Source organism: Ictalurus furcatus, chromosome 27 (genome assembly GCF_023375685.1).
Source record: "Ictalurus furcatus strain D&B chromosome 27, Billie_1.0, whole genome shotgun sequence".
Taxonomy (NCBI): Eukaryota; Metazoa; Chordata; class Actinopteri; order Siluriformes; family Ictaluridae; genus Ictalurus; species Ictalurus furcatus.
The window spans coordinates 8,551,873-8,578,279 of NC_071281.1; the positions used below are offsets into that span (position 1 = coordinate 8,551,873).

The window sequence follows — 26,407 nt, forward strand, 5'->3', positions numbered from 1 at the left end:
CATCAATTTATTTGATATATTCTTTTGTCATTTTTTCCCCCATATGTTTTTAAGAGATAATATTATTAAAATTCTTCAGAGACTACTTAGAAAAAAAACGGTAAGCAGTTTTTTCAGACCATTTTTTATTAAACTTAAGTATGAACAACCATTATGTAGGGACATTAAGCTAATAAATTGGCTTGCAAGCCCTATTAGTCAGTGAAATTTGGAAAAGTAGTATGGTCTTAATCAGAAGACCATCATACACCGTGTTCCTTGGATTAATAGCCGTGGCAGAGATTTCACAATCAGAAAAAAAGTGCTTGCAATGTGTGTGCTGAAACTAATGATGCAGACACACTGATGGTTTCAGTAACAGTGAGGGTTTTCTGTTGTTTTAACTGTTCATTGAACCGAATTAAGGCAAAACAATAAGTCATGGAAAAGAAATACATTATAAATAATAATTTTAGTAAATAGTAATTGTAATAACTGCTGATTGCTGCAGTAAGACTCTGTACAAAGTGTCTTAAGCATTCGTTTTTGTTTAATGCATCCCAGTTCAAATCATCATTTTTATGGGATGAATTTGGCGTTAGAAGAGGGAAAACACAAAAATCAATACTGCGGCTTTCCAGGATCTGAGTTTGACACTCCTGACCTAGAACAAAACAAGAAAACACCTATTGGCCTTGACCTTGGTACCCGTTAAGGAAATCAGCTTCAAAGCGATCCGATTCGAATTTGAAAGAATAGAATTTTTTCTATAATGAGTAATAATTTGCTTGACATGACGGGTCCATGAAAAAGGCAAAGAAGAAAGCACAAAATTGAACTGGTGACACTTTTACCCTCATGAAAAAAAAACAGATTATACTGTATATTAAATAGGTAGTTTTGACTTTAAAATCCGATTGGCTGAGCCACATTCGAAGCCATAGCAAAATCCTTGATACACACACACACACACACACACACACACACACACACACACACCTGCGGCCACATAACAATAATTGAATTCCGTATTAATGCGGCATGTTTTCGAACCAATAAACTGTTACACAAAAGCTATTGTTCTGTCCATAGAATGCCTTAATCTTTGCCCATTATGTTGCTTAGCAACCTAAGACTATTGTTAACAGACTATGTTGCATGGCGGAAGAATTGTTTAGTGCAAATATTAAAAATTAATTCGATTTTTCATTGACACTGGATTTATCATATTGTTTTTGTCGCCGTTTTATAAAAGCAATAAGCCACTTGAGGGTGTGTTACAGTGATTTTAGCACGGGTAATGGGGTTTTAGGTGCTCTGCTACACGTTGTGCCTAAGAACACCCTTCCCCGTGATAAAGTCATATTTTCTCTCTCTCTCTCTCTCTCCTAGCTTATTGCTTTATTTTTATGAATAGGAAAACTGGAAAAATCCTCAAACCTAAATGACGTGCATGGTGTGTATTTCTATATTAAAACACAACACATATTTTATGATCCTTTCTATCCTGTGACATCATGACTTTCCAATGACATTTCCCGCTCCTGAAAACAATGTTGTGGCCAAGTCTGTGCACTCAAATGTATTATGATTAAATCACATTTTAAAAGGTTTAGGGTGACTTTAAGGATATATTATGAAAGCAAATATTTAGCCACTAAGATGACATGGACTGGAAATCTGTTCATGGGTAACCCAGTGGCTGAGGTACTGTGCAGGTGACTGGATGGTTTAAATTTCACCTACTCTTCTCGTCTTGACCGCTCAGGCTTGTGCTTGAATTGAAGTTGTTTTGGTTCAAAAGTCTCTGCCAAATATATAAATGTAAATGTCCAGCCAAGAGAAATAAATACCAAGTCAAACCGACTATCCAGCAAGGATATGCTCCTGCGCATGGCAGCGCATGATCACACGGCATTAATGTGAGCCAAGATGGCTGTCTGGCTCGTCTTAGCCAAACACACCAGAGCTCAGGCCTGGTGGTCTGGCGCTCACAGAAAACATGCTATTTCACTAGGTGACCGCAAGTAAACACGTAAAGGCATGTTAAAGTCAGGAAGGAGCGCACACACAAAGCACAGAGAGGAAATGAGGCAAAGCGCTCCCACCCTCTCTGAGCCACAGATGAGGTGTCGCGCTGGAAGGACGACAGCACGAGCTTCCAGTCCAAGTTTTACTGACTTGGACATGCTGAGTCGCAGGACTCCAGTTTCAGAGACCCATCAACACGGCATGGACGCGATGAGAAACCATCTTGCACTCACATGTACAGAAAGATAATGTGAGCCAGATGTGTTGGGCCTGTGAGACAACCAGTTTAGTCTTTTAATTGGACAGCCAGGACTGATGTCAGTGCACAAACACGCACTGATGAGACAGGGTCTGTGTAGTTCCTGTCCATGATACACCAGTGCACTAAGGAAAAATAAGAGGTGACAATTGAGGACATTGTGACCACCACTGAGCTTAAAGAACAGAGAACAATGAATGAAGATTAGATGAGATTCATCTTTTTATATTGTGTTCCAGTCCAACATGGATGTGCTTGGGTGATAGTAAAGATGATCAAGTTAAAGACAGATTCACATTCACACCTCACTTCAAAAAAATAAATAAATAATTGAAAAGCAAATGAACTGATTCAGTCTCTTCCAAAAAAAAAATTAAAAAGGATAAGAACTGGAACGTTGTGCGAGACAGACTTAAAAAAAAAAAACATGGCACTCGATGCAGGCTTGCTGCTATCACACTTTATTAAAAATAGAAACATATGCTCCATAGTACTTCTTTTGATACAGACTACAATGGTCCACTGATATGCCTTCAAAAAAAATCAGTTACATAGTATAAAACATACTCTTGCATGGAGTTGCACAGAGTCCTTCATTTGGCCTAAATCCACTGTAGAAAAGTCTTCTAAAGAGGAGATGCTGTGGCAGGACTGTATACGTAAGAACCCTATCTTATGAATACATTTTTGTACACAAGCTCAACAAACATACATGAGGTTTCAATTAATAAATGAAAAGCACTGGAAGGTAAAACAGGAAAGAGTTTGTCAAGAGAAGGAAATAAAACGCACGTACAGTCTTGATAAAAAAGATGGCACATTTATTGCTACATAAATGTTATATACATATTGAGTTTTCTGTTACAGAGACAGAAAAGAAATTTACTTCTTGCTGCTGGTTTCTTTTAATCTTGATGTTCGACAATACCTTGGATTTGGACAGGGGTACAAATCTGTTAATCCACCAACAATGCAGACTAGAGCCAGAGATGAGAGCACATCCTATAGAACATCAAGCTCGTACAACACCCCATACACACTACACCTCGAGCTACAATCCTACTTTATGCTCTTAAGATGCTATTCATAAATTCTCAATAATAGTGGACAGGTTATTGTAAATAACCGTACTTTTTTTTTTTTTTACTATCTAATATAGTAAAATAAAGTAAGAAACTTTTTACTCAAAACTTTTGATTTCAAAAATCTAGAAAGAGTAATATTTAGAATTCAAGAAATGTTCTTACAATATTATTGTATAAAAGGCTAACTACAGTGAAAAATAAGCCAAATGTTGTTTTTTCTTCTTTTTTTTTTTATCCTTTTCATATACTTTTTATGAGGGAAAGCATCAGGGCATACAGCAAAGTCTAACATATCCAACAGAGGAGCAAAGGAATAAAAAAAAAAAGGCAGAAAAAAAAGCAGAAAAAAAAAGGAAAACAGGACAACTAACAAAGATGACAGAACCTCGATCGACCTCAGCCAGCAACAACACTCTCTTCAATACTGAAATGTATAACAAGGCCACAAAGACGAATATAGATATGAGGATTTCGAAAAAGGGCGGAAAAAGAAAAGAAAACAAAAAGGATCGGGGGCTGGAGGGAGAGTAAATAGAAATCAGATTTAAAATACTGAGATCCAGTCTAGATTTCTGCAATAGCGTTTTGTTCTTCAGACTTTGTCTTTCTGATGTGGCAGTTTTGTTTGAGGAGTTGAGCATGCATATGGAAGACAAGGGGGAGAGGGAAAGGACGAATCTAAAGAGAAAGAATTAAGACCCAAAATATGTTCAATAAGAAAAAATACACTGAAAAAAAAAGACGATGTTGATTCTTGATATAAAAAAAAATGCTTTTGTTCATGGTTTCGCCTGGTTGCTGATTTTCTTGTTACAGCGATTGAATTTCGGGCATTGTGCGCGCACACACACACACACACACACACACACACACACACACACACCACTGTATCAAGTACTTCACTGCTTTGGGGGAGAGACAAATCCATCCTAAGTAACTTAGAATATCTTTCTTCTATTTTCACACAGGACAATATACGCTTTACTATGAAGCCTAGAAAGATGCTTTGTATACAATTACAAATAAACATATAACGATGTGGTTACTTAGAGTAATGATTTTTTTTGTGATTTTTGTCTTTTTTTTTTTTTTTTTTTATATGTTACTGGTTTTAGACAGAAAGAAAATCAAGCAAAACTTCAATTCAGGCCAGGTGATGCTGTGGTCATCGTTTTGAGTCTACTCTGTCTGATATTAGCTATGTCTAATTTCTCAGCTTGAGGCTAAGCATAGAAGACCACTGCTGTTCAACTAAGCAGAGACCAAATAATGTAAGATCAGAAAAACCAACAAACTGCAATAAATGGAAATCTGCCATTTTCTTCCCATTTAACACTATATGGCTGAAGAATTCAAAGGAACTCGTGAGAAGTCCTTCTTTCCTTCGGTTAAGACACTATGAAGTATGCAGGGAATGCTAGGGTTTAGTAAATGGTCTGCTCTCTGTACTTGAACTACTTACTAATGACTATAAACATGTCAGCCTGTGGTTGACCTCTGACCTTTCAGTAAAGCTCCAGTTTGCCATCTGGGCCTTGCATCTGCAGGACAGAGGAAGGAGCAAAAAAACACGCTCGTCTCTCCACTACACTAAACAGTCTGCGTTCCTGGAGTCTCAACTAAACATGCATCATTAGGTAGTTTTGGTTTCTCATGCTGTTGTTCGTGGAATGAATCTATCATAAATATAAATAATATATTATTTCTTATTCTTTTTTTTTTTCCTAGACAAACAAAGGGGAGGACATTTGAGACTTTGATCATTTCAAAAACGCCACAGACATGAGAGGCTCTTATCCTAGTTGGATGCTTTAAATCTGTGATGTGGCCCAGAGCATCATTTCCACAGTGTTGCTCCAGCAGAATCACTCAGAGCTCGGCAAACTGAAGATCTACTGAAATGCCAAACAGCTTCTTAAAGCAATGTCATAACTTTCCCTTTAAACATAGACTTTATAGTTCAGTAACATAATAAATAGAAAAAAAAAACAATAACAAAAAAAAAAAAAAAAAAACGAACAAAAAAAACAACAACAAAAAAAAAGAAAAACAATTGCTGTTACAATGCATTCGTCAATTCAGTTTAGGCACAATGCAACTTCCACATGGAGGGTGGAGGGGGACTGCGACAGTCTCTGATTGTACAGATGTGACACACTGCTTTGCAGACAGTGATATGTGCTGAAGGGCTTTCGGGTTTTTGTGAGAATGTTTCTCGTGGGCAGAAATTTGCTATACAATTTTGGACTTTGGAGGAAGTTCGGCGTTTGCCAGTTTTCTTCGAGCTCAGGGTCGCTTGACTGGAATTTAGCTTGGAGTGGTCTCTGTCTGTCTTTTCAAATTTGTGTCACAAGCTGTGAGTCCTGTCTGCCCTTGGATAGCAAGGTCACCAATGCAATCTTACACACTCCCTCTGCATCACTTTGATCTGAAAGTTCAAATGAAGAAATGATGAGTGGGATTAGATCAGTGTCAAACAAATTGTTTTACACGACCTTAGAATAAAAAAAATAAATAAAAAAATTTGCATTCTCAAATATGCGTTAGGTGAAGAGTAACAACAAAAAAAAAAACAAAAAAAAAACAAAAACAAAGAAAAAACAAAAAAACTCCATTTTCTTAATCAACATTCTTAATGTTACTCTATTCTATTCTCAACATAATGGCAATACTAAAGTGTTACTTTACTGCAAACACATCGCCATCACTGAGCTTACCTGCCTAGTGCTCACAAATGGCCCATGGGGTTGGATGTGTCTGTAAGCCCGGGGTGAACGGATGGATGAGTCTGCTGCGGTTCCCCCGAAACACCAGAAACCTTCTCCTCCTCTCTCCTCTTAAGGCAGGCTGCTTTGGGGTTAAGGTTCCGCTCTGGATGGGAGACATTAACACAACAAAATAAGCTTTACACTCTCTGTAAGAATTTGATTAATTTTAACTAAACCTCCCACTGTGGAGGAAGTGTCTCTAAAAGTTGCAATTAAAAAAAATTTTTTTTTTTAGTTCACTTAGAACAGATTGAGTTGCACTTTCAGCTCAGCTGAATCTTAATTAACACTTTATTGAGCATTTATTTCACTGCACTATATATAATACAATATCATTATATTGCAGCCTGACTCTACATCAGTTGAATTTTCCCATTATTTTGTGCATAGTGTAGCACTACTGTTAACATTCGCTGTCTGTGTTACTATGAAATTATAGCGTTAATATCTGATTGGGTATTAATCCAAACCCTATGAAAATCCAATACATGGGTAGTAGTATAGGTAGGAGAGTGACTGACCCCTGACTTGCTGCTCCAGGCTGAGGATGACTGCAACGGCCTGGTGCAGGATGAGCAGTTTGGTCTGGGGCTTCTCACTCTTCAAGTGCAGCTGGCACATGCGGCCCAGCTCCTTAAACGCCTCGTTGATGTCTCTCACTCTCAGCCGCTCTCGTGCGTTGTTGGCCATTCTCCTCTCACGTTCACGCTCCGCCTTCTGCTCCGGGTTCAGGTCCTCGTCCTCATTAATGCTGCTGTGGAGACAAACAGGAACAAATGCTAGAGTCAGGCTGGTAGGAAACCACACAATAGTCAGTTGATTTTGGAAAGTGTATGCTTGTTTGTGATTATAAATCGGTAAGAATACATTAACTTGCACAAGAAATGTAAAGGGAACTATGTGGGCTGCCTAGGTATAGCATACCTTGTTCGAGTCCCTCCTCTAGGCGTCTTAATGTCCCTTTTATCACTCTCGTCATCAGACTTGATGTCATCAGATGAGTGGTTATCATGCATGTCGTCTTTGTCCTGATTCTCAATTTTAAGCTCCAGAGCTGAAGCCACCTGAGATGCCAGGCTACCAGAGAGGCCTGTGTTTAAAGCATGCATGCGCGCACACACACACACACCCCAATGTTATGATCTATACGCCACTTTACATACTGCAGGTAGCATACTAATGTTTGGTAAGAATAGGTTTATTAAAATGATTACATTTGAGAGCAAAAGACTGGGAACCTCTGAAAGTGTCAGCCTGGTGATTGAGCTCGGCGCTAGAGGCCGGCCCGGGGGTGCTCTGCAGCCCTGTGTGGTTCGCGTTCAGACTGGCTGTCTCTTCACGATGAGCAGGACCCTGTCAGGACACATCACCATAAGAACATGAGCCAGAGAACAGAACTTCAACATCAAGGGTCTTTCTGATCATAAAGTGATCATGAAGCAGAAGAGAAGAAACTTCATTTACATTCAAACTAAAGAGTTATGCACAGTGCCTGAGATTCCACAACAAAGAGCTGCGGCAGGCTTTCCTGTTCCTACTGTAGCGCATGACCTCGCCTCTGAAGAACCGATTGCTGCTCACAGCACAAAGAACGACCTTTACAGCCTAAACCACATGCTCCCAAAGACATGCAGTAGTTCCAGTCAACTACACAGGAAACATTACTACTAACACACGCACTGTCTTTTTATTAAGAGATGCTTCCTTTTCAGTCTTGCTCACTGTTTTGTGCTCTGCCCCTTTTTTCTACCCGTAGCCATCTCTTTCATAGAATGTTCGTTGGAAAATCGGTTTTCGCTTTCTTTCTCTGTTTGTACATTGTGAACACAAGTTAAACAGTAACATGACGTTGAACTGCGGTTACTGCCTGATTAAGATGTGGAAACTGAAGCGCCAGACTAATCCAATTGAAGAATGGATGGTGTACGTTCAGAAATCTCACCCACACATTAAAACAAGCACTTCCTCTGTTTCACAGTCATCAAAGACCAAATCCAGGAAACCATTTTTGTCAAACAGAACAGTAAGCGTCTTTAGTATTTCCATGTCCGCTGCAGATTACAGCAGGTTTTTACTAACATTGGTTTCTTGTGGGTCTGGATTTGATCAAGCTATTGGCAAGAGGGCCAGAGAGTGGCTGCTTCAGAGCACACTAAACCCAGAGCGATTTGCTGCCAGCTTTTCTGCTACTTGTCTCCTTCAGGGAGTCAGAAAGGCCACTTCGCTCCTGTATCTCCACCGCAGGGATCCACTCGCTCCCCCACAGATCCTGTTTCCCTTACGAGCAGCAACAGGAACAACATCGAGAGGAATGGACACAGAAGACGAAAGAGGTGGGGTGGCTCTTTCCCCTTTTTCCTTTAGGAATGTGATCCTAAATCACTGTTGGCCTCTGTTAACCCCGACAAAGCCCCCGTCCTCCCCCAGCAGCACGCACTAATCTCAGCTCCGCTCTCAACAGGTGGCCAAACAACTCTTTGTCTGGGCTGGAGGAGGAGGAGCCGAGGGGGCCGCCAGCCAAAGAAGGCAGCCATTTTCGGGCTTGATTACCATACAGCTGGAGACTTAGGTCACACACAAACACACACAGACACACACCCTCATCCGAGGTGTCAGATTTCCTGAGTTGTTAAGAAATAGGGCAAAGAGATAGACAGCAAGGGGGTGTGTGTGAACTGTGTGTGTGAAGCCAGAATAAAAGCATGTGTATTAGCCATGCTGAATCAGGGTTTTGTCTTATAGTGAGTATTTCTGTGGGTGTGTGTGTGGGGGGGGGGGGGGGGTTATGTGCGTGCGTGCATGTGTGTTGGAGAGGGAGAGCTCTGTTGGTATATGTATGAGTACACAGTTCATTGACAGCAGTTACACAGAGCCCTTCTTACAGGGACATAAACAGGTCATCGTAGCACTGATCCGTCTCTCAATCTCCGGTTCTAATACACACACTAAGCCACTAAGCCAGAGGCTTTGATACTGAAATCACATCCAGGCCTCAGATTTTCTCCTCGAAATGGAATTATGACATGGGTGAGATGAGAGCTTTGGTTCTGTTGGGATGAGGACGACATTATCGTTAGTGTGGAAAGTTTAATGGAGAACTGAAGCTGTCTGCTTTGCTCGAGAGGCTTTCTTTCGGGTTCACGCTGATTTCAATCGGTACACACATGCCACATGGACGTAGCTCTGAATATAACTGCATGTATGACTGGAAACTAAACAGCACATCAAGCCAATGTTACTAAAACTAAAGTCACCCAAATGCTGCATCTGTCTGAAATGACATAACTGTACTTGTAATAATAAAACAATTCAATTAAAGCCCCAGCATCTTAACCAAAAAAAATCCTGTTTTTTTGTGCCAAATTGCATATTATTGTACTATAAAATGTAGTCTATGCCAATTATGCTGTTATAGTAGTAAGTGTGTTAGTATGTGGACTTGAATGTAGCCTATAAAACTATCTATTGACCTTTTTCATACAACTACAGAACATGATTATTATGATAATTCAAACACAAACATTGCTGTAAAAGATTCTGTACATGATTTGCTGTCTTTATTTATTTTTTCCTCCTGCACTGATGCACTTGGCTAAAGAGCCAATCAGAGAACTTTTACTCCATCCGGGTCTGATTCTATTTCAATACTCTTAGTCAGCTCTAATGAGCATTGATGAGAGCTGAGTAACAGCGTGGGACACTCAGCAAAAACGATGTGTATAAGGGCTACATCCACTCAATCAAGTACGGAGCAAACTTTTTTTTATGAATGACCGTAATATGTGATTAAAGTCTTACAGGCTAAATCTTACAAGCACATTTAATCCCAAAGGCACCAAGATTGATTTACTAATATAATAAATTGCTTTCACAAGGAATTTCATAGTGAGAATATTTCCCATCCTTCCAGAGACTAATGTGGACATTTTATAAGGAAAAGCACAAAGATGTGTCCTGGATTATATCCTTGAGCAGGGGGATTAATTTGAAAACATTAGTCTCCTCTGTTTCTTTCCCTACAGCTGTGCTCTCTGCTGCAGGGAATGCATGTGTGAAGATGAGGGAGGAGGGAGTGAGTTTATATGCTGTGTTTTAGCAAAACACACATTACTCCAGTCCCCACAGCCTGAGTTGCTGAACTGTTCCAGGGCAGTGCTAAACTCCAGCCCACCTCGCCTGCTTTTCCCATCCATCAGTACTGTGCTAAGCTTGAGGAGAGAGAGTGAGAGAGAGAGAGAGCGAGAGAGAGAGCGCCCTGGGCCAGCCATTACGCATATGGAAAGTATGTGGGTTTAAGTTAAATGGTCCTCTGTGGAAAATGGTTCCGTCTCAGCACATGACTGAGGCTTCATTTTAAACAGGTGGCTCTGCCTTGTTTATTAGCCTATTTGGAGAAGCACAATGAAAAAGCGCGTTCCTTTCTATGTCTGCAACTGACTCAAAAGCGGACATATTTTGCTGATTGGCTTAAATTTTGTTTAAACAACTGCCATTGATTGATGGGGGACTTTGAACTTAGCAGAAATTTAAAAAAAAAAAAAAAAAAAAAAAGTTCAGAGAAAGCTCTGAAACAAATAGGTTATTGTTTTCCAGGCAGAATAAACACGGTGATTGTTACCATAGATGCTGTCCTGCTGGTGACCAATCCGGACGTGGGGAAGTTGGTGCCGATGGCTGTGATTGGTCCGTTGTGTGTCTGTCCCAGCAAACTGTGGATGTCACTGGGCAGAGAGGCGGTAGAACCTACGGCGTGGTTCCGGAGGACATGGATCGCATCATCTAGTCTGTCCAAACGATCCTCCATCCGAGACTGGAAAAGGACAGAGATGGAAACAAAGGGAGGGAGAGGATAGGAGGATGAGAGAGACAGAGAGAGAGAGAGAGAGAGATGAGAGCAGTGTCTAAATATATGGACATTATTAAAAAGAAATACTGCATTAAATTATACAGCAATGCAGAATAGAACTGAAAGTAATGAAATTTATGGAGAAAAAAAAAAACTAAAAAATGAGATGTCTACCCATGTGAACCCAATGGAAGTCATACATGCACCCAGATGCCTTCAAAATGACAAACCAAAGAAAAAACAGATTCTTCTAGCATATGATAGTATGAATGCGTGTTTTTTGTTCTTTTTGCTCATTAAGACTAACACATGTGGCTATTACAAGCTAAAAGAAATCATGAATATAACAAAAATGAAATGATGTGGGGTAAAAAAAAAAACATGGTCAGACTGAATCATAGCAAGGCTGATGAGAAAGGAAAGAAACAGCACATAGTGAGGAGACAAGTGATGGACAAGTACGGCAGCTAAAAAAGCAGGGATACCTCACAGACATCCTTTAAGAAGGACATGGCATCCTGGAGATGCTCATGCAGCTGCTGATGCACACGATTTTTCTAAAGTCAGATAGGAACGGGAGAGCAGTGAGACAGTTACAAACTGACACATGGACAAGCAGAGAGCGAGAAACAGCGAGCGGTAGAAAGGCAAGAAGGGAGAAAGATACATACATAGCTAAAGAAAGGGCGTGAAGCTACTTAAGTATATACATCAGGAGTTCCTGTTTAAGGAACTGGTGGTGATTAACAACCTTCTGGTCCAATCTTGGCCGTTTTCACTGTATTGTATTGCTACTGTCCGTAGTAACCCACACCACCAAATCAGACACTTGACAAAAATGTAGCCACAGGTGGCACTTAAAGTGCATGTGTAAATATTTGTCTTACACACCCCATGGTGTGAATGCATGATGTGGGAAGCAGGCATGTGTGTGTGAGAGAGAGAGAGAAAAGTGACCCCCCCCCCCCAAATCAAGGTTCTCCTCCCCGGTCAGCCCTGGAATCCAGAAGCACTACTCCTATGCAACAGCTGCCAATCATCATCTCCACTCCCCACCACCACTCTAAACACAGCCTAGCCAATCCTCACCCCCCTAAATCCTACACCCAATCCCCACGCTCCCCTACACACACCCTAGCCAATCCCCACTCAGCATTCTCCAGAGCAGACAGATGGCAGGAGACACGCCCCAAGGGATGAGTATTGTTCTGTATCACGCTCCCCCTCAAAACCATTCTGACATTTGTCATTCAGGAATGTGTGTGTAATGCTACCCCCGACCCTCCAGCAGCCAGGCATCCACTCTTGCAGTGTCCATTAAATAGTGCTCATTGTGAGGGGGAGGGGAGGAAACGAGAGAGAAGGGGCTCATACCAGAGAGTGGAGAGAGTTCTCATAACTCGGGGAAGACGGGGTCTGTCCGGCTGCACGGGGCCACTGGGTAGTACCTGTGGAGGAAGAAAAAAGAAGAAAGAAAAGGAGACAGTGAGAAGTTATCGAATGTGGGATTTCCTAGTTTCCACACAGAGCCAAGAAATGGCTGATCAACACTTCAGGCCACTTCCCAACAGAGGCCAAAGCTCATTTCCCCTTCCGTGCAATTCAGGCTATTCTCCATGTGGGCTGTTTTCCTCTCAGGTCCAGATGCATCATTTCCTATGACTAAGCTACATCCTGCAACATGAGAGGGGTCGTGGGCTGTACCACCACCCACTGCAGCACTGAGGGACGTGCACTACTTCCGCTCATTAATGAAGTCATGGCTAAAAATGCTGTGAGAACAATGCAGGATGCAGATAAGAGCTTTGGCTCAGACGCTGTCTTACTTCCCCTGAGACTGATTGCAACGCCACTGCTTGGAAAAGACCAAGTTCTAGACCCAAAAGGATCTCACAGCTCAAAAGGTCTTTAGGTCATGAACACACGCAGACAAACACATGTAAAACAAACCAAAACACAAAATAAAAACGAAGGTGGTGTATTTTCGGTCATGCCTGTGTGTTATGCAAACGTGCGTGTGTGCCTGATTTCAGCATTGTAATGAGTTCTGTAACTCATCTGTAATGTAAATTACTGAGGTCTGCTGTTAGTCTAAGTGCAATGATTCTGACTGGCCATAAATCATCTTCTCTCTAAAGGAATCCACATCTGCTAATCACAAATCAAAAAGGAGGGGGTTATTTTCCCCTCTCGTCTTTCTTACTTTCAATTATGTATAATACTGCTCTCCAACTGGCAAACAAGAAGCTACAGGAAGTCATGCATCGCCCAAGGATTGTGCGCGTTTTTGAGTATCTAATAAAAAAAAGGTCAAACATCCCTAATGACGATGGACCTAAACACAACTCGCAGGTTATTTACTTTAGTGGTTGAGTGCCAATTACAGAGTGCCTGAGCTCTGGTCCAACCTGACTCCAGTCTCCATAGCAGGATCAAACCTAATCATGCTCTACGTGCACTACAAACTTCTGCTTGCATGCGGTTGTGGCTCACTCTTGCATCTTGCCTTCTCAATCTCATATCTGCTTAGAGATATTCTTTAAAGAAAGCAAAAGGGATGAACCTTCATCACCCCACACCACTAGGAGGACTTCTCCCTCACTCCCCTTGGTGGGAATGTTTAAGTAAGAACTTTCCAACCATACAATCTCTCAAAACTGCGAGCAGGGCCCCGTCTGGGGGCATCCTCTTCCTGAAAGCCCTGAGAAACAGACTTTCATTAATGGGCTATTAAAAATGACTTTGGGGCAGGAAATGACGAGGCTTGCTCTTTTTTCTCCTGTGCACATGAAGAGCACAGTGTTTAATAAGGCCCTCTCTCACCAATGACCACATAAGACAAATGAGTGTGCACGCACCGTATCCCACGTGTTCTAATTGGCTAGAAGCTGCAGCAGAGGAACAGGTCTGTGCTGCAGAGATGCCTAATACTTCAGTTAAAGAACTAATCCTGAAGAACAGATGTAGGTGTTTGTGCTTAATCATAACATCATGGCACATTCCGCAGCGCTGTCTAAGAATAGCTGCTCCACTGATAAAAATAAAAAAAAACCCTTCAAACTCACAACAAAGGACGCTTTGACTACATGCACAGAGTCGAAATTGACTTAATGGCACAAATTGGTGGTGATTTCAGGCCAACATGAATGAACTGCATTAGCTAAACACATACGTTACCAAAACAAACTTATACAGTCTTTTCTGGCGTTGTAATGTCTGGAGGTAAGAACACTACAGTGACAGAAAATGAGGTCAGGGGACCGTCTCTGTGACAGTTTGCTGTTTTAAGGGAGCAAAAGGTTGGCTTAGAGGGGAACAGCATTCCCTCTATATGGACAACATCAGCTGAGTCATTCCTCTCCTCTTCATACGCTCACACCTCCCTCATGCTCCCTGCGCAGTCAGTCAGGCTAATAAACGAGGGGGTCTGTGGGTCGGGCTAAATGGGGGAACAGCTGTGTGAGGAGCAGGACAACAGCTGAGGCTGAGGAGAGGGACAGACACGGAGACAGCTGTCGCCACTACGCCAACACATGCACACATGCATGCGTGCGTACTCACTCGCGTGCATGCTGGGATTATTATAATTAAAGAAATCAGGCTGAGAAAATTATACACTAACATTAAATTAAAAATAATGAAATAATTTTTTTTTTAATGTACAAGTGTAAATCAATTTCTTTTCAGGCTTTGTTTACTTTTTTCTAAATACAGTGACTGTTATATAACATTAAGCGATAACATCCTTCAAGTGTACACTTAAATTTCACATTTTACTGTTACTTTATTTTACTGTGTACTCATATTTCTGTTAAGGAAACATTAAGGTAGTATAGTATATATATATATATATATATATATATATATATATATATATATATAGAGAGAGAGAGAGAGAGAGAGAGAGAGAGAGAGAGAGAGAGAGAGTATTAAGGTAGTACAATATAAATTGTCCTTAAACAATGTACTTTGACATTAATGATAATGAAACAAGTTTAACTTGGTTTGTTACATAATGTGTAGTGTGTGTTCCTGCATTCCAATCGAAGGATCAAAAACACAAAAAACAAACTTCAAAAACATGCCGGTCCCTACAAGTAAAATGACTAAAACTGAAATCTAGAAATAAAAAGATATCAAAACATTGAAATCGAAGATAAACAAAGAAGCAGTGTTAACTAGAAATGAACTAAATTTCAAACAAAAACAACCCCAGAAAATATAAAAGTCAAAACTAGATGGAAATTGTCCAACTTGACATGGCTATAGAAATACTGATGAAGCTTGTGTAGTGTAGTTTTGCTCTACTGCAATGTATGAAAGGAAGTAAATTCAAGAAGTGTGCCATCTTCATTCTGTTCCTCAGTAGTAATCATAGTGATAATCAGTAGTAATAAACATTCATTTAAGCCAGGTTTTTAAGAGCGTATGCAGTTTTTCAATATTCTGACACGAGTCTCATAGATGAGCAGCGCAGCAAAAGAACCCATCATAGAAGCAGATTGAATTACATGATCATGAGGAATAGCCTGGACCCCTGAGATCAATGCCTCGGCAGCTCAGATATGGAGCAAATAATAGCATGTTTGTTTATATCCATTAGCGTGCCTCTATTCGTGTGATTACAGTAAAGGATAGCTAATAGTTAATACAGGTGCGTGTTTATAAAGTGTGTAACAGAATAATAAGGAGCGTGTGAGCCGAGTACAGAGTGAATAAGATAAGAAGCACTGTGAGGGTTAGACGAGGTGGAGAAACACATGGTATGGAGATGATGGTGTGTTGTGTGTGAGCTCAGAGTGATAAGAATGACACTTTACCTGCCCTTCCAGGTGGGCCACTCGCTGTCACCACTGTACCTGCTGAGGCGGCGCCCGCTTGGGCTGTGAGCGGAGAGGGTGAGCCCACCGGGGTTGACGGGTTCGAGGGGAAACTACTGCTGGTGTGGTCAGGAGAGTAAATCTGAGAGACAGAGAGAGAGAGAGACAGAGAGAGAGAGAGAGAGAGAGAGAGAGAGAGAGAGAGAGAGAGAGAGAGAGATAACCATCAATGAAACCTCACGGATACTCTCTGAGTGCAACCTGTCATTCCCCTCTCTGGCTTTATGGTCTCTGTTAGCGTCCCACAGCCAGAATTGGCCCATCAATTCTACTGATTTTACTGGCTGAAAGGCTGTAAAAACCCCACTGCATACATATGGGGGTTTAACATCCAACACTGCCTTTTCTAATGGCTGCAAAGAAAAATAAAACACCTTCTGTGCACAGGGCTTTGCAGAACACCTGCACGCCGCCCTTGTTGGAGAAGACAGACACAGGCTCACACAGCACCCGGCTGACATATGAGTCACACAAATAATATACAATTTCAGGTCACTAGATGTTAGTAAGTCGCTTTAGAATACGGGTTAGAGTTCGATCCAATTTCCATTAATTTCTTATTATTTTGCATGATAGCACATAAAATAGAAAGGAGAAAAGAGAGAAAGCGAGAACCAGAAATACAGAGCAATGAGAGGGAGAGAGAGCGGACACTGTCATTAATCTCTCTTTGGGAGCTCATTAGAGTGAATGAGCCTGGCTCCGTGGCTGCGTGGCTGTGCGGCTCCTGCCGTGTCTCATCTCCAGTTATGGATGAGAGGTAATAAAGCAGCACCCTCGCCTCTCTGCCTGCTCAATAACCAGTGCCTGCCTGCATCAGGCACCGGCCAGCCACAGCACATTAAACTAGTGTGCGTGTGCGTGTGTGTGTGTGTGTGTGGGAGAGAGAGAGAGAGGGGGAGAGAAAGCTTTTCTGCCTCCATGTTTGATTGCTTGTCTCTCAGAACACTGCAGTGCATCCCTGATATGTTTGGGAAGAGAACACCACCATCTCCAGGGATACTCCAGTGTTGCTTAGTATTGTGATTACATATACAATAAGACATTCATTTTGACACTTCTGTGCTTACTTCAACTTATTCATTTATTTTCATGAATTCTGTAGTGAATGGTATTTGACTACATTTTTCATATAATAATTCCAGTGTAGTTTTTTTGGAGATGATAGTACATGAGATGGTCTGTACAGTTATTTGTTTTTTTTACTATTGCTCCAGTGCTAGAAAGTCAAAGTTTTGGCCGTAACCCCCCCCCCCAAAAAAAACCCTGCTAAGGTAAGACATTGCACGATAAATGAAATAAAAAATAATAATTTCTATGTTGATTAAATTTACGTTTGAATTTTTTGACAACTGCCTTCTAATATAGACTTCTAGTACAAGTGCGCTAGGAGACGACAGATTTTCTTAGTACGTGGAAACAGAATAGCACATGCCCTGCAGATGCTGTGGACAGTGATTAGGCAGAAAAAAAATGCTGCAATATTTCTTTAAAGTCTTAGAAACTTCCTTAGCAGATTTTGTTTTTGTTTAGACGAATGCAGATTAGAGCACATATTGCAGTCTTCTTTGATAGCAACCTTTCGGGTTCCCGCTACGGAAAATAATCTGGGGCTAGTTGGAATACTTGATTAGATTCCCTCTAATTAGAAGGAACACGGTACAGATCTGGCAGGATTTGATTCTAAACGGGTCTAAAGTTTCAGGACCCATCTCACAGGGGATCACAGAGCTCATTTAAATTTCAAAAATGCTGGTACTATCATTATCATTATTAATCTTCTTATTAAATCGTAAATGCCACTTTTGTGTTTCAATCAATTCTGCAAATCCTGCCTGAGGCTTAGCAAGTGCATCTCTCTCTTGGAGGAAACTGAGGAATGGAGGGAGGAAGAGTGAGGGGGGAGAGAGAGAGAGAGAGAGAGAGAGAGAGAGAGAGAGAGAGAGAGAGAGAGAGAGATGATGGGAGGACAAAGAGGGAGAGGGGGGAAAGGGTGACGAGAGTAATTTACCCCCCACATTGTCTCAAAGAGACAGAATCATTGTTCAGCCACACAGATGATAATCCCCAACTGAAACATAACCGTGTGAACTCAAATGCAGTTGAGAAGTTCAGGCTACTTGTACAACTCACAAGTAAGGAAGTACGAACTCACATGAAGCTAAAATTGGCTTAAGAAGCTCACCCCAGTATTAGTGACAACAGTAGTAGTGCTCTGAACTAAAGTAGTAAAACAAACAAAGGCTCTGAGCCTCTCTGTCTGCTGCTGCTCTATAGCTGTGACTCTTGACCCTGATTGGCCCAGGCAACTTCTGCTGCATTCACGCTCTAACACCGCTCATTTTACCAACAACAAACTCAGCCCCTCCCCCTCATCAGTCACGCTGCTCCCCGCCAGCGGGGGGCCAATAAGCACGTCCCGTCTAAAAGAAGCGCCAACAAAAGGGGCACAATGGGCAGCGCGGCGGGCCTCACCCAGGCCCCAGCGTGTCCGTTTCGCTGCTGCATTGTCATGCTAATGGTATTGAGTCGCCGAATACAAAAAGACTTAATTTGTGATTATCGTTCAGGCCCACAATTTTCTAGCTGTGTGTACGCAAGAGTGTGCACTTGTGGGCTTGGCCGTTTGTGCAGTTAGCCATTTATGAGCACTGTAAAATGTGCACTGGATGAATAGATCGACACTGTAACAGTCTGTGTGTATTAACTGTCGGTGGCAGAGACTCATAAGAGTGAAGAATGAGTCCAGATGTGCTTCGAGTCTAAGAGGGAAAAAAAAAAATACTGTAAGATTATTGTAAGCTGTCTAAAATGTGGCAGTTCCCCAGGATAAAAATAAGTGAGGTTGTTGTTTGCTTGAGTTTCAGAACCTAGCACAAACACGCCGAGGTCATTATCCAAAGCAACGTTTAATCCGTTGGTTTCAGGATGGTTTTCATGTACTGCTTCTTCTCTTGTACACTGTGAGATTAAGAGCACAATTATCCTGGCTTATGTCTAACAAACATTCACAAACCCATCCGCTGACCTTATTCAGTCTCCCAGCTTTTCAGCACTGTCGCTCACTAAGCACACTAGTCTTCTATTCTAAAGACTTAACCATGCCATTATATTAGAAAGCTCAGTAATCTGTGGCTTCTCTCTCTCTCTCTCACACACACACACACACACACCGCTCTTTAACATGTTGATTACAAAAGCAGAGAACATGAAGCAAGTTTACACTTGGATCAGTTCTTAAAAAACATCATGATCATTATCTCCTGTATAGTTTAAGAGCATTTAGAGAGTGAGGCGAGGGCTTACCGAGGCGAGCGCTTTCCCCAGTGCATCTCCAGTCTGAGAACTTCCAGTTGCGTTACCTCTGTTGGCTGCAGCTGCAATGACACAATGCAGAATGAGCTACTGATCGGCCATAATGAAAGGGTAAGGCACACAGTATCATTTCATCTCTGGTATGAATTACACACATTCTGATTTTTTACCAACAACTGGGATGATCCATGTGCTCAAAATATCTTGTGGTAAAGAAAGCCTGGATAAAGTCATCATGACCAAAAATAATCTTCCAAGCATCTGGAGGATTTTTGGAAGTGTGCACTCCAGCATATTTGGATTTTATATATTTGTTTTTTTGTGGCAAGAGGGACATAGCATATCTTACCCATAACTCCCTCTGTGGTGTTGACGGGTGGGGTGTGTGATGCGGTGACGAAGGGTGAGCTGCTAGCGGTGCTGCGGTGGAAGCTGGACATAGGCGGCAGGCTGGCATTGATGTCTGTGGGGGACACCGAGTGTGGGGGGTAGTTCTGTAAAACACACACACACAAAATCGTCACACAACGCTGTAATGAGAATTGCAAGGTGATAAGTGTAGACATGTGATGTGTGAGCGTCAGCACCCTCACAGCATCGACTTTAATTTGAAGGTGTACTTTGCAGAGCTCAAAGTGTTCGCAGCAGTGTGGAGAAGTGTGATGTTCTCACCAGGCGGTCATGAGAGTGCAGGCTGCTGTAGTTTCCAGACTGTGGCATGTGAGATGAAGATCCTCCCAGCATTCCCCCATAAGCCGGCTGGCTTATACCATTGGACGAGTTCCATGGGTCAGAGGAGTTGTGGGTTGCGTCTGATTAATGAGGAAACAGTGAATTCGAATACAATCACATTACAGCTTTTATTGAAGCCTTACCCATCCAGCTCAAGTCAAGATGGTGAGGTAAACCATAATGACAAATTTCCACCATAAATAGTGCTCATAAAGAATTTAAAAATGATAAAGCACTGAGTTGTTATATGAAGTCAGAGCAGGTGCCCCTTCGTGGTTTCTAAAAGGACCGAACTTCAGTTTTTACTGGAGAAATCCAGTCCCAAGCGACAAACAATATTACGAATACTAATGCTGCTACTACTACTACTGCTACTAATAATAATAATAAGCCAGTGCAATGTAAAGCCTCACTTTAAAGGCCCTATTTCTGAGCCTGTATGTTTATGACTGTATACGTGCCCTCTAGAGATAAAAGTTTCACAACAAAGAATAAGAACATCACACACTTACCGAAAAAAGTGCTTGCAAACATACTGCTGGGAGGTTTGGAGGAAGGATAGGAAGGAGACTCTCTGTTGAAGTCGTCCGAGTTCGGGGATGGTGCATACACCTGCAAAAAGTGGAGGCATTGTTAAAAAATAAAAAGAAAAAGAAATAGAGAAAATACAAGAAATTTTGTTTAAAATTATTATTAAATTACAAACAATTTTTATTTATTTTTTTTAAGTCATTCGTCACAAAGACTTTCCTAGAAGACAACAACAAAACTAACTAATGTCACATACGGTCAATATACAAATTATATCATGTAACAGATGGCTAATTTGGACATTGTGTTGAAAACGGAAAGGATTATCTTTGAGGTTTGTGTGTGCGTGGTTGTGTGGGTGTGTGCGTGCTACAGCTTAATTGGAACACAATGGAATGGATAAGCATGCTTACTACAAACAACTCAAACGGTTTGTGTTTCAGTGCATGTGTGGCCATTTATTTATATGTGCTAACGCGTTTGTTCATGAATGTACTTTACATATGTGAGTGCCCGTTTTTTTTTGTTGTTTTTTTTTGTGTGTGTGTGTGTGTGTGTGTGTGTGTATGTGTGTGTGTGTGTGTATATTTTAGGCCCTCTGGGCTCGGTTGGGTTGGGCCAGCAGTGCAGTGGTTGCAGCTGCAGCAGTGCCCGTCCCAGAAGAGGAGGATCAAAGCCACCCAGAACCCATAATGTAGCTCTCTGACTTCATCTACTCCAGATGGGGCCAAACCAGCTCCACACACCACAGAGGGAGAAAGAGGGGGAGAGCAAAACAGAATGGATTGAAACAGGAAAGAAGAGTGAAAAGGGGAGGCAAAGCTAAGTATTGCTGCCGAAAGAGAATCTCTCTCATTATCAGTCATTACGTGAGAAAGGCATAACTCGGTGCAGCCACAACAACAGTGTCCTCTGTTCACCTACCACATAAGGGGCTCATTGCATCGCCACGTTAGTGAAAACCAATCAGTTTAACATGAACCATATGGGCAAGGTGACTTCACTGGCCGAGATGGACTGCTTAATGTGTTTCACATTTGTATCGAGGGAAAGACCTGCCTTTCAACTCATCAGTGCAAACACAAGACCTCTCAAGCAATGTGCATCAGCAGCTGGAGAGATAAATCCGACTTGAATCATTCCTATTATTATAAATCCACAATTTCCTTCTTTTGACAGGCCCATGTTTCAAGTCGGGGACGAAAAAACGCTCGCCCGATTTTATCCACGCTCACTCTGTGTCTGTCTTACACCTCTACACGCCCTGTAGCTGCATCATCAGCATCTAAAGCCCTGGGTGTTCAGACAGCTTATCCAGCAGGATGTGGCTAAGCACCTTGCTAAGGCGGCAGTGTCGTGCCATGTGATTGACTGCATGTGCATACACATGTGGCCCGGTCAGTGGAAGTTCCCTGGGGAAGTCAGGTCAAGGCGGAGTGGCAAATTTGGGCTTTGGCTCACCCTCAGGGCTCAATGGACAGCATATGGCTGAGGATAATGCTAATTGCCCTCTTTAGCTTGAGCTAACCAGCCGACCCATTAATAAACCACCCCAAAACACCAGGCGCCCCACACTGGCACCACCAGGAGAAGGAAAGAGACTAGGACATTAATTAAGGGGCTGTCAATCAACCCATACACTCAATCCCTTAGACACCCGTAACATTCGGATTTTTTAAACATTTCTTTTTATCACTATGATCCAAAACGACAAAGCACTAAGCATAAGAATACAAAATTATTCAAGTCGTTGAGGAGAAAGAAAAAAAATATATTAATAGCAGCCTGAAAATAACATTAATGCTAGAACATTCTGACGGATGCTAAAATATCTGTGGTTTTATTTTTTTCCTTCACGTAGTTTGAAAGTGTGCCAGTTAATGTAAATAGGGCAGGGTTCCTCTGTGTAGCTCACCTTCCCTGCTCCTAACCGTCGTCACACCTTCCTTTGATCTCCACCCGACACACATCACAACAACTCATGGAAAAACCATTAAGCTGTCAGCATATGGATAAACCAAATGATGGAGGTTAAAAGACATAAGATTGTGGGGGGGACCATCCTCTTAAAAATAAACGATAACGGAAGGCAAAAAACCAGGGCAATGCTGAAGAGAAACCCACACAAAGCAGCGCCGAGCCGCAAGGCTGCAAGTGACAACAGAACATCCTGTCTCTGCGCGTCACTTATTTGGAATCAAACTAAGGCCCGAGGGCTTTCCTTTTCAACTCCCGTCTCACACACTTAGTAAAGCAAAAAAATGCATGCTGCTCACACACAATGAGCACCTATTGTACAGCCTCACGCAGTCCTGACACAACACGCATGACATTTAAAGACAAGCTCTTTTAGAATCACCTAAGAGTTTAATGCTTGAGGGGTCCCATGTTCAACAGGTACAACTTTAAATCTCTTAAAGAGAATGAAAACAGGATCCAGCGTTTGATTATTTGGGAATCATTAACTCCGCAGTGTTTTTGACATTGAACACTAATTATTTGGCAACAAGAACAGATCTGAAGGTCAGCATTTGGTGTAAAGATTTTTGCCATTAGGAAATAGAGAAAGAAAACTACAAAGCACTGCTGTGTGACTTGGCTTCTCTAGAACTTCATGAAGATCATAAAGCTGCTAAATCAAAGCAATGTGCTATGTGAGGCTTGATGCATAATGAAGCTCATTTTTTTTGTTTTCAGCATTGTTTATCTTATGTTTGGTGTACAAACTTATTTAAAAAAAGATGAAAGGGACATTTTATTGAGAAATTACCAATTGTTTTGAATTACAAGGTTAAACTCTGACCCGGGCGGCCCACATGCTCCTCATTTTCTCTGTTGCAATATAAGCCTGGAAATACTTCATATAAAAAGATCAAAGTGGGCTTTGTGCTGCAGGAACAAAGAGCCTAATGGGGTATGTGTAATGGCCTATGAGGACTCTGGATTCTGTCAAAGGCCTCAAGAAGGTGAATCCCTCAATGCTGAAAAACGTAATTAAGTTTAGATACAGAAGAAAACGCATTTTGCCTGGTAATAGATACATGAACTACACCAAATTAATGAGCTAAGATGAAGAGAGAGAGAGTATCCATTCTTATATTTAACTAACAGATGGAGAACTCTCTTGAGAGAGAGAGAGAGAGAGAGAGAGAGAGAGAGAGAGAGAGAGAGAGAGAGACTTTACTGGGAACTTTTCTCCGCTTAACCAGAGTTGTGTGAATTTATACACTCTTTTATTCTCCCTCTCTGTCACACACATACTCCCTGTTTCTCTGGCTTGCTTTCTCTTAAAAAAACAAAACACACACATACACCCCTCCCTCATTCTCTCCATTACACTGTCGGCGAGACTCAACACCTTGCCTATTGAAGACAGTCGTCAGAGTGTGTACATGTGTGCGCGTGTGCGCGCGCGTGTGTGCGTGTGTGTGTGTGTGTGTGTGTGTGTGTGTGTGTGTGTGTGTGTGTGTGCGCCAGTGCAAGCGCGCGCTCAGAGGCACACCGAATAAAGTTTTCCGAGGAACGCAGAAATCAAAGGCTCGGACTAGCGAGGAGGTGGAGGAGTTCCATTAGGCTCCCTGTAGAGTGAAGAATGCCTGACTGATTAAAAACAGATGGAATAACAGCAACGCTGCTGCTCCCAGCTCGATTGGCAAACAGGAAAGTCTAACCTCAACAGACAGCCTCTTTCCCTTAATCATTCCCATACTCCCACTTGTTATTATTGCGAGCGAGTATCAGTGGTGACCGAGCAGCCGTTTAAAACTCGCACTCTGAACTCGACGCTACATTTAAACGCTGTCACGCCGACACAGGTCAGCAGAAGTGAGAATGCAACGAAGAGAGAAAAGGCAGTGATCTGTGATCTGTGAGAGGGAAATGGGCTTGGTCCACCTTACATGCTTAGAAAAATATTACAGATATTACAAAGTAAGACCAGGCAATAAGACTGTAATAGTGATATCTATCTATCTGTTTTTAATAGGGTTTTTTTATTTAACAATTTGTTATGAGGCACAACTGTTTCACTCTGTTACTCTAGAAAATATACATTTTGTGATACATTTTATGTGTCGTAAAAATGTATTCAACTACAGTGATATTTTTGCCTCTCTAATCACGGATTGGGAAAAAAACCTACAGAATTACACTTTGTCTACAAATTCCTTAGTGAGAACTGATGATGTCTCAGTTCTTTCTGATGTAATGGAAACATGTCATAAGGCAGCACACGGCAACACACACACACATAAAACTCTTCTTAAGAAAGAAGCACACAGCACATACTTTCTCCATAAGACAACAAAACCCAATATCTGACAAGCTAAGCATAAAACATATTCTCTCTCACACACACACACACGCTTCCTGCTCTCCCTTCAGAGAAAAAAAGCACTCACCGATTTCCCATTGTAGTAATACATCAGAGAGTTGCTGCCCATTCCAGGCACGGGGTAGGCGCAATACATGATAACGCTTCAGCTTCAGACTGAGCAACGCTCAGCAAGTGCACCGTCTCAGAGCAGCACACGACCACGAAAACCTCGAACGCTCCCTAGGCATACATCCAGCCGGCTCGAGACACACTTATTCCTTTAGCCTTGGCCTCTACACATGGATCTACTCACAGAGACCTTATGCAAAGCGGGGCTGAACCATTTTAGCCGCCGGTTAGGGGGGAGGGGCCTCTGTCCCTTAAGCTTCGTAAGTGCTGAGCCAAAAGGAGTGGAGAAAGAGGGAGGGAGTGTAGAGAGGGAGGGAGCATAAGGGGGGAAAGTGTGGTTTAGTGGTTTTCCAAAAAAACAAAAAAAACAACAACAACAAAAAACAGATAATGGAATGGGGGAGGAATTAAAAACAAATGAGTGAATGTAAAAGATGAGTAAAATAGTTGATTTTCAGACAGAAGGGAAAAATCAACTGACTAAATAACTAAAAAGCAGGTTTTAGTCCTGAGACAATTAATCTTTTTTTTTTTTTTTTTTCCAAATAAGGATTTTTTTTCCTTCAAAGGACAGGCTGGGTTCAGACATGAGACTTCCTTACCAAAGGTTTTTTACTCACTTAATGAAAGAAAAAAACCCCAAACTGTCAAACTACTTGGTGTGTGTGTGTGTGTGTGTGTTTAGAGGCCATGTACTGGAACATGGCTTCATACGGAGTTTGCTCTGAAGCGAACTTTGTAGTAAGTAGTGTTGTTTCAGTAGGCTTCCCGCCATGTGGCCACAGAAAACACAGCGAGTTGTTGAACACATCCAACAGCTGCAAAGGACTCGGGCCTGACAGCAAGCTCACAGCGCTGCTCAATTTCCTCACACACACACACACACACACACACACACACACACACAGCTCCCTTTCTTTAACCAGTCCTCAGTCCCCCTTGAGGGCCTCTCATACACAGCCATGGGGGTTATAGCCCAAACAGTCTCAGTCTCTCTCTCACACACACACACACACACACACACACAGACTAAGGGAGGAAAGGGGGGAGCCAAAGCTGTGGACAATTTGAGGTAGGAAGAGAGGAAGAGGTAGAAAAGGAAGGACAGAAATGGAAATGGGTTAGAGAGAGAGAGAGAGAGAGAGACAGAGAGAGAGAAAGACATCTCCTGCTGTGGTGAGGCGGGAGGGTGTGCTGTGTGCTACGGCAAGTCCCTTTAAAGCCCACTCTAGCCAGACCTGCTCTTTCATGTGTCTCTCTGCAGGCGTGCTGGCCCAAACACTGCCCCCTAGACCCATTCACAACATTACTGTTATGGAAAGATGAAAGACATCCCGCCATCCCACCCCCTCTCTGAAAACGATACTTTATGTTTTCCCCCCTTAATTCCATTATTATTTATCCCTCTTTCTTCTCCGAGCGAGACTCTTTTAAACCGTTCCAAGGCCATGAAATCGACAGGCTGGTACCGTTTTAAAATCTGGAGTCATTTCAAGTTGATGCTTTGAGGGAGGGTGCCATGATAGAAGTGTGTTTG

General features: G+C 42.0%; 1 protein-coding gene across 6 annotated transcripts in view; it reads right to left on the reverse strand.

Annotated features, from left to right (window-relative positions):
• Positions 1-3,067: 3,067 nt before the first annotated feature.
• The window catches only part of tcf12 (transcription factor 12), a 96,011-nt gene continuing 72,671 nt past the window's right edge, over positions 3,068-26,407 (reverse strand). For 4 of the 6 annotated variants that reach the window (XM_053617399.1, XM_053617400.1, XM_053617401.1 and 1 more), the window contains 12 exons: positions 20,408-20,507; positions 19,836-19,975; positions 19,513-19,657; positions 19,155-19,225; positions 15,789-15,930; positions 12,343-12,416; positions 10,741-10,932; positions 7,337-7,475; positions 7,047-7,212; positions 6,644-6,876; positions 6,072-6,225; positions 3,068-5,782 (listed from right to left, as the gene is read on the reverse strand). In XM_053617399.1, the coding sequence (XP_053473374.1) occupies positions 6,083-6,225; positions 6,644-6,876; positions 7,047-7,212; positions 7,337-7,475; positions 10,741-10,932; positions 12,343-12,416; positions 15,789-15,930; positions 19,155-19,225; positions 19,513-19,657; positions 19,836-19,975; positions 20,408-20,507 (1,545 nt within the window). In that variant the 3' untranslated portion in view covers positions 3,068-5,782; positions 6,072-6,082. Of the gene's footprint in view, positions 5,783-6,071; positions 6,226-6,643; positions 6,877-7,046; positions 7,213-7,336; positions 7,476-10,740; positions 10,933-11,453; positions 11,526-12,342; positions 12,417-15,788; positions 15,931-19,154; positions 19,226-19,512; positions 19,658-19,835; positions 19,976-20,407; positions 20,508-26,407 lie in introns of all 6 variants that reach the window. The other 2 variants (XM_053617405.1, XM_053617402.1) reach the window with 2 other exon arrangements.